The 8809-nt window shown below is 39.7% G+C and overlaps 1 protein-coding gene across 1 annotated transcript in view; it reads right to left on the reverse strand.

The window, feature by feature from the left end:
- Window positions 1-2126: 2126 nt before the first annotated feature.
- HMGXB4 (HMG box domain containing 4) overlaps window positions 2127-8809 on the reverse strand; it is an 11931-nt gene continuing 5248 nt past the window's right edge. The window contains exons 5-12 of the mRNA XM_010005776.1: window positions 8372-8809; window positions 8121-8173; window positions 6828-6909; window positions 6351-6415; window positions 5959-6064; window positions 5259-5428; window positions 3906-4028; window positions 2127-2289 (exon numbers count right to left, since the gene is read on the reverse strand). Of these exons, the coding sequence (XP_010004078.1) occupies window positions 2245-2289; window positions 3906-4028; window positions 5259-5428; window positions 5959-6064; window positions 6351-6415; window positions 6828-6909; window positions 8121-8173; window positions 8372-8809 (1082 nt within the window). The 3' untranslated portion in view covers window positions 2127-2244. The remainder of the gene's footprint in view (window positions 2290-3905; window positions 4029-5258; window positions 5429-5958; window positions 6065-6350; window positions 6416-6827; window positions 6910-8120; window positions 8174-8371) is intronic.

Consider the following 8809-nt stretch of genomic DNA (forward strand, 5'->3'; position numbering starts at 1 on the left):
ATGTAATCTGGATCAAACAACAAGGAAATAACAAAAATATAAAAACTGCTAAGTCTTGCCAAAGTTTTCCCTCTAGTACCAAATACCACAAGATACAGATTATACAAAGTGTACAAATTTTAAATAAAAATACAATACACCAGGGTTGTGTGTGTTTTTCAAACTCTTCAAGAGTTTTTCCATCGTACAGATGACAAAGCTAAAGCTGATCCCCTTCTGTTCCTTAGAGAGCAAATCTACCCCCTCAGCCCAACGCTCTCAACTGTAAAGGGCTGGAAAGAGCCAGGGATTTTGTGCCACTCCCAGTGGCAGATGCTTTAGTACGGGCCAGGATCCGAAGCTGGATGGGACTGCCTCCCTCCTGGGCCCTTCGCAGTTCCAGACTCACTGGGATTAGTCATGCATTGTTAAAACATGTATGCTCTGGTCTGAGGCTTGGGTTGAGAACTTGTACGGCGGTCTAAGAACCTTCTGCCTCCTCCACTGAGAAAACCTGACACTGCACTGAGAAAAGCTCTGCAAGAGACAGACTACCTTGGACAGGCACTGCTGGGGAATACATGGTCAAGAGGAATGGGGAGAAAACTCCTCCTGCACACCTAAGGATTTATTTAAATTTAATTTGGGGCTCAGCTGCGATGAGGGACAGCTCACTCAGTTGCACTGAAAAACAGAAGCTAGACTTCAAGCTGGAAGTGAGGAAGTGCTCTTCTGTAATTTAAAAACTTTTCTGTTGTAACGCTGGAAAGGCTAGAGTCAAATTATATTTCTGTTCTTACTACCTACCTTCACAAGGTAGCCTGGTTTCTACAAATGCTTAAAGTCTTCCTGATGTTTTCCCATATAATGCCAATGCTTACTACAGAGCTGATTCCTGCAGGAAGTGTGGTGAGGCAAACTTGATTCAGATTTTCCACACACTGTTGGTGGAGGGAGGGATTTTTTGCTTTTAAATTACGTATATATATATATACACACAGAGGGAAATATACAGGATAAATTAAAATCTGTTACAGATATCAGTAAGAGTTAAATACACATGATATGAACACCACATACATGTACATACAGATACACAAAAGCCTATATGAGAGTCACATACTCTCCTGCAGCTCCTCTTCTAGAGGAGCAGAAAACCAACCACCATGTTTGCGGCTGGAAGGAAGGGGAGTCAGTCCAATCAACCCACATGTGCCTTGCTGAGCTGCAACTGCTTCAAACTGGTCATTAGACACTGCCCTCCCAGCAGCATCATGGCTCTTTCAATACTGCTGGTGGAAAGGGTGGGGGATCAGCCATCTTGGAAACCAAGGCTTTTTTCTCACAAAACAGATGCAAGATGGGCAGAACCAGTCCAGGTCTTTCCCATCTGCTTCCACATTCATCTCCAACAAAGCAGACTGACCACATCCTGGAAAAATCAGCAGGAGGTTCATTCTCTCAAGCCAACGCTGTGGTTGATATATCATGCTAATGAGGATTTGGGTGCAAGTCCAGAAGAAAAGATTAATTAAGTTGTCATCTTCCACCTTACTTCAAATTCCAGCTACCAGAGCAGCCAGCTGACAACTTTCAGTTATTACTGAAAGTTATTACTGAAGATGAGGGGTTTGGGAGAAGTGACCAAGAGACAATGACCTTTATATCTTTTGACCAGCTATCCAGCTTTCCCCTCAAGCAGTAGATCTTAAACTGAAAGACAGTTAGAAATAGGGCTAGTGGAGAGTTCAGGTCTATTCCTCAATCCAAAATATAATTTATACCTGTCCAGAGAATATCAGAATACTTTAGGTTGGAAGGGCTGTCAGGAGGTCATCTGGTCCATTCCCGTGTTTAAAGAAGTCCAATTAGAGCAGGCTGCTCATTAAGTTTTTTAATATCAAGGATGCAGAGTCAACAACCTCTCTGGATCACCTGTTTCAATGACCCCTCACATGGTGGCATTTTTTCTGTCCATTCTCTTGGCTGCTTCCCCCACTAAAGGATGTGAATTTAAGGCGAGTATCTCAACAGCTTTCTGAATTCTTCATACTTTCAGATTGGAGGACATATCACCCATCAACACAAAAGGGTTTTCTCAGCTTAATTTCACAACTTGTCACAAAAGAGAAGTCAAATAGTTACAATCCTATGTGTATACAGATATAAAAGTTTAAAACCCTACACGCGGAGCCCTTCGGGAGTGCCGGTGTAGTACACAAGTCAGTTACGCAGAGGTTGAGTACATCCCAGGATCCTTTCCCATCAAAGTCCAGGCATGATGTAGGCGATGTTGTCTAGTGTGTTTGACTGGGAAAATAAATTCAGTATCTTTTAGTGTCAAGTAATGACTCAAAATCCTTAAAAACTATCACAACTAAGCTTGTTCACTTGTCTTACACGTTACCATACAAGACACCCCTGCTGCTAGGCTTATTTTCATATTTTTGGAAATGTAAGTTCACTAAACATAAAGGTAGCCTCAATATTTGTAAGCTCCTGAAAACAATGAATATGTTCCTCAAGTGACCTCCTCCTTATGAATCAATACTCTATCTCTGAATTCGAAAGAAATCACATCAAACATATCCTATCAGCTGTGGAAAAGACTAGTGATGAAGGACTTCAGCAAAGTGATCAAAGTTGCAGCATATTAAAAAACCCTCAAAAAAACCAAACTTGACTTTGCACTCAAAAGTCCTTAATGAGATTCTGTAGTGTAAAAAGAAAGACCCTCAAGCATGCCCACTAATAAGGTTTCAGATGGGAAAAAGTAAGTGTCCTACTGTTTTCCTTGCAAATTTCATCAGAATTCTGAGAGTAAGAATCCTGCTTGTGCACAGGAAACAAGACCCAGCAGTACATTATCTGTATGTTCTTCAAATGCAGTATGTCAGTAAACCAAGCTTGTGGCTGGATAGCTGAAGAAGGCCTTGCGAATACCACCTTTTAATTGTCCAAGAGAGAAGAGCTGGATCTGCGCCAGTTGTGAATCAAGAATTTAACAATGCCACCTACTGACTGAAATGATAGATTGCACTCTGCATGCAACGGCCACTGACAATTTTACCCATGACTGAAAACACCCCTCTTGTTATGTGTCTGATGGTAAAAATCATAATTATTTATTCATTATCAAATCTGAATACCATCTTTCAGAAGTGACGGGTAAGTTCTTTAATCTACCCCAAGCCCCACTGCTCCCTGTAAACAATAAGTTGATCAAGTTTCCAATATACCACTAGTCACGTGGGAACATCCCACAGGCTCAGCTTTTGTGCAGAGAGCCAGTTTGTGGGAGCTCACACCCTAAGCTGTCAACTTTGCTGCTGTTGTTAATACTTCTTTCTCAGAATGAATCAATGTTTGGGCTGCCAGATTATAACATGACAATTCATATCCAAATTTTGTTGTTCTCTCTGCCAGATTTTTCATTAAAAAAATTAAAAAATTAGGTTAGAGCCTCATGTAAAAGGCTCCAAGAATCCTGAGGGATCAGGATCACATTAGGAATCTTGAGACCACAAGTTGTTTTTTATGCTACTAAAGGAAGAACAGATTGTGTGACACAGAGCAGCTAGAATGTGCTTTTAGTTTTACAGACAATTAGAACTTGAAAAAGTACTGTTTCTGGACACTTTTATTCGATTCAAATGGACTGATTCAGTCACTAAAACAAGATTACACACACACTGCTATCAATGCTACAACTATTAGGTCAGATGGCAGTGGGAGAAAAAAGTTGCACAGAACTATACAATAGTAACAACTTCATTTCAAGAAAGATTCCTCTACAAAAGGGTATGCACAAGAAAATTTTCTTATTGCATTGGAATTATAATCACATTATAAAACTGATTCATCAAAAAATAGATGGATTCTACTGAAATTAACAGTGCTAGAATGGAAAGAACTAAGGAACTCACCAAAACATGCTTAGGGCAGCCATTCAACTCAGGTAATTGAGTGGTCAGACAGGCTAATGGGCCCAAAGCACAGATTATTGAATCCAGAAGCACTGACAAACTTCCTGAAACAGCCACCATTCCCTGGGATTAAGGAAAGAAAAGAATGGATAGGAGCGATTAGTGGAAGTTAGGGTTCTTTCACCACTGTATTGATTCTCATGCAGATACAGTATCTTCACTCCTGAGCTCATCTAGCCCATTTTCATTATTTACACAGTAACAAAAACGATGCCAGGTGCTTCACAGAGAGACTGCTGGCTGAAAAGTTTAGTAACTCCATAGGCAACGACAAAGGTCAGAAAGCTGTCACTTGCACAAAACACTCAATTCCACATTTTTTTCTAATGTATTTATTTGCCATTTTGTACCATCTATTTTGTTTTAATGTAATGAGTCCTAAAGACAACAGGTGTTTTATTATTGAAGTCTAAAGAATTGCTAAGTCTAACAAATGCTTTAGTCATTGATAAGACTTTCAGGAGAGGGAATTTACATGTCTTTCTGTTAAGGGGGAGAATCTACTCTGGCTGTTCTTCTGAAGAATAATCTAACTTGGTTACCTCAGAATGAGATGATATTAGCCATAACATTTGATGATATTATTGGATCCAAATATGTATTCTCCTTACAGGCTAGGCTGAGTTCTGAAAGTGTGTGGGTTTGTATGTACATGCACAGAATCACTATTATCTAACAGTAGGAAATTATTAAAATGGTTTAAATAGTCAATGTGATGCTTAGAGACATGGTTTAGTGGTGGACTTGGCAGTGTTAGTTAACAGTTGGACTTGATGACCTAAGTGATCCTATGATTCTAAAATATGACCTCTTCTACATTACCTGGCAAGCTGAAACAATAGTAGCCCCTGTCCAAAGTACTGACAACATGATACTGCCACAAAACGACAGGACATGCAAAAGCCACCCTGGTAAAGCCTTCTCTGATGGTTTTCTAAGAAGGTTTCAGATAGTAACAGCAACTGAACCAGATATTGGCAAAGATAGCAAAGATGTATCAGATCCAAGGTGAACATATAGGAATAGAACACTGAAGAGTTTGTTAAACTAAGAATTGCCTTCTAGGACCTAGAGCTGCAAAGGACCTGTCCTTGATGCCTACTGTTCACTGAGAAACAAGGCTTTTTATTTCACTGAAAACAAATAGCAATGCATTAGAGAAACATGACACACCATCTCTAATTTCTTTTCCTAACAGGAAAGCATTGGCTAACCATATAAATAAAATAAAATAATAACCCTCCCCAATCTTGTGTGTAGATTACATGACATCACTGTGACATACAGACTCACCTCTGTTTCCTGCAGTCTGTGTCCAATGAGGCTGAGAGATTCACCCAGCAACTGTAAGTGTGCAGCTACATCAATAGGTTCAGTATCAGGGACTTTGGCTGGTGAGGAAGACACCACCATGGTGCTGGTGGGGGATTTCTTATGAGGGGAAACCACTCCTGTTGGGGAAGCTGGAAACACATACGTTAAAAGTCCGTATTATTTCATCCTTTTACTTACAAGCCTATTTACATAGTAAAGTTCAAATCTCAAAGGCATGAGATGCTTAAATAGTTCTGTGGACCTGGTCCTGTGGTCTTTGGCCTCAGGACCTTCCTTCTACATGTATAACACATCCACCTCAGCTGAATGCAGTCTGGGACATCTGATTTGGGAGATTTGATAAGCAGAGATGCCAAGCCAGGAACAGTGTTTTACTATAGCAGCAAACTAATTCCACTAGAACTTCAATGCTGCCTGTTCTTATTTTACATTTCAGCCCCAAAACTGCTACAAACCATGCCCTTCTCAAATTAGACAAAGAAATCTTTTTAAAAAATGCTGATGTCACTCTCACAGAAACATTGTTTTTGAGTAATACAATGAGTTAAATATCAAGAAGTGAATATGCAGGTAGGGGAGTGAAGCTCCTTATTCCACAGGTAACACTATCTTCCATGTCCATGAAAGAAAACCAGGGCCAATAAAGTGTAACAATTACCTTTTATTTTTGGTGCACCATCTGAAGATGATGCCTTCCTCTTCACAGTGGTGGCCTCTGCTTTATTCTGCTTGTGTTGGAGATACTGAGCTTTCTGTTTCCAGATCTGCAGTTACCATGGTATAAAAAGAGAGATTAATAACATCAGGTAATTCCATTACCTGATGCCAGGGCCTGGATGCAGAATGATGTTAGGTACCTAACTGGTGAAGCAATACCATGAGAATAAAATGGATGCTTTTATGATCACAAGGGCAAGGTTTCAGTAATTTCCATCTTTACATACTTTGGGGACATTTTTTCAAGGTATGATGGCAGTGCTGCCAGCATGTTCTGACCTCAGTACTGCGTTTGCAGAAATAATTTTACAAAAATACCTCACACACACTCACCAGTTTATCCTTCTCAGGTAGCTGCTTCCACACTTCTGCAAGTTTTTTACTTAGCTCTCCAAAATCTGGCAGAGGAAAGAAGAAAAATGTTTAAAACAAATTAAATAATAAAATCATGGAGAGAACATACAAAATGTACTGGCCCATCCATTCCCATTACTGTTCAAAATGAAAAAAGGAAGCTGATACTGGAAATATAAAGCCATATGTGTATATACAGGAAAGCGACACAATTAAGATAACGCTTTAACGAAGAGCTTGCTTGCAATGTCTCTACCCAGATTCACAGCTTGGTTAAAATGCAATGAAATCAAGTACTACAATCCACTCCTATCCTTTATGCCATCTCTTATTTGAAGAAAATTGGCAGATTATTTGCCTGCTCTCAAAATTAAGAGGTTGGTATGAAACAGAGATGATACGTTCTGCTAATTAATCTGCCCGGGGCACAATCAAGAGAAGAGGAGATTCCCTCACCTATTCCAGGGTGCTCAGACACAATAGTTGTACGATATTCCTTACAGAACACTTGATAGGCAGACATGTTTTTCTTCTTTGGCTAGTCAGAAGACAAAAAGGAAACAAAGACTGGCAATTATAATGAGACCTACTGAAACGTAATAAGAATTTGGCATGTATTGAAGACTTGGAAAAAGATGCAGTGCTTAAACCAGGAAACTAAAAAAGCAGTGTTTTACATGTTCTGGCTGAATGTAGTGTTTTATGAAAGCACAGAAACCAGTCAGAACCAGTCCTAGTACTAGGTTTATCTTGCTACAACTCTAAAATGCATTTTATTTGTAAATTACAACAACCTGCTATTCTAAATCCAGGATCAACATACAACTCCATTCATGTATCTGTTTTAAAACCTAAAATAATAATAACAAAATATCTGTCATACTATTCACAGTACCTATCATAGACCTGTCAAAACAATTCGGTCCTCAACATAATGTTTTGTTCTATTTCTTACATCTTTACCAAACACTTGGCAGGAAATTGGCAGGAAAATAGACAGTCTAAGTACACTGACAGCAGAGGCATAAGCAGCTGCTGAGCTACGATCAGAGAAGACTTACCTAGTAGAACAGAATAATGGCTCAACAAATTTGGGCTACACCTGCCTATTTCCCGAGATGAAGCAACTCTTGGCTGTCTGAACATACAAAAACTGTGTTTTCCCATTTATATGTATTTACACAATCACAGTTATATCACCTGTAAACTCACTCATATGGTAGCTACCATTTCTCTTATTTTTATGCACCAACCATGGAAAACTGAATTTATAAATACAGGGCAAAACTGCAAATGTGGCAGTCTATATGAATTAGAATTTAATTTGAATACTGGAGTAAATGGGTAAATGTCTTCACTTTTCAGGTTAGAGCTAGATTCCTTTTTACAGGAACTGTGATAATGGACTAGTCCAAAAGTCTACCTGGCAGTAGCTAGAACTGGTTACCTGAGAAAAATATGCAGCTGTGCTTGGTACATAACCTGTAGCAAGCAAATTAAGTACACAGTTTTCAAAGAACGTCTATGGGCTAAAGACTGTTGGTGCCAGAGAACTAGAATGATACATATTCTGTTTGCTACAAAGAGAAATCACAGTGGCTGACACATATTTCCAAACATGCTTCAGTGAAACCATTGATCCTGGTATTAGTTACCCTTTTATTTCAATTTAACATGCCTTTGTAATGGAGTGTCTAATTCACCATTACCCATCACCCAATGTTTATTTTGCTTCCAATTTTTCCTTACTTTTTCTCTTTCTCTTTCTCTTTCCTTTTCCTTTTCTCTTTCCTTCTCTTTTTCTCGTTCCTTTTCTTTTTCTCTTTCTCGTTCCTTTTCCTTTTCCCGTTCTTTTTCCTTTTCTCTTTCCTTTTCCTTTTCTCGTTCCCTTTCCTTTTCTCGTTCCTTTTCTCTTTCCTTTTCCTTTTCTCTTTCCTTTTCCTTGTCCCATTTCTCAGTTTTGTCCTTCTCCTTGTCTTCCCTTTTCCTCCTCTTCTCACCCTGACCATCTGCATAAAATCCAGCAGGAAGAGGTGGAGGAAGACCATAGGGGGTACTGGGAGGAGGTTGTGGTGACACTGTTACTTCTGCTACTGCCACAGGAGCATGCCCAGAACTCTTTTTAGACTTTGAGTGCTTCTTCTCTCTGTGTTTCTCCTTGTCTTTTTTTTTCTTACTTTTTTTTGACTTCTTCTTCTTCTTGATTTCCCGGTAGGAGTCGTCTATCACTAGCTCTCCAGCCTCCAACTCCCCACCAGAAGAGGAACCAGATTCTGGAGGTGCCTCCATACCAGAAATCTCATACTCACTCCCATGGCCCTCTGAAAAAAGGGAGGTGTCAGCACCAAAATTCTCAGAAGGTGGATGTGGGTCTGGAGGTGGTTTGTGCTTCTTCCGAGATGACTTCAGGAAGTTCTGCATCTCATGACCCAGCAGGA

Source organism: Chaetura pelagica, unplaced genomic scaffold (assembly GCF_000747805.2).
Source record: "Chaetura pelagica isolate M959 unplaced genomic scaffold, ChaPel_1.0 scaffold79, whole genome shotgun sequence".
Lineage (NCBI taxonomy): Eukaryota > Metazoa > Chordata > Aves > Apodiformes > Apodidae > Chaetura > Chaetura pelagica.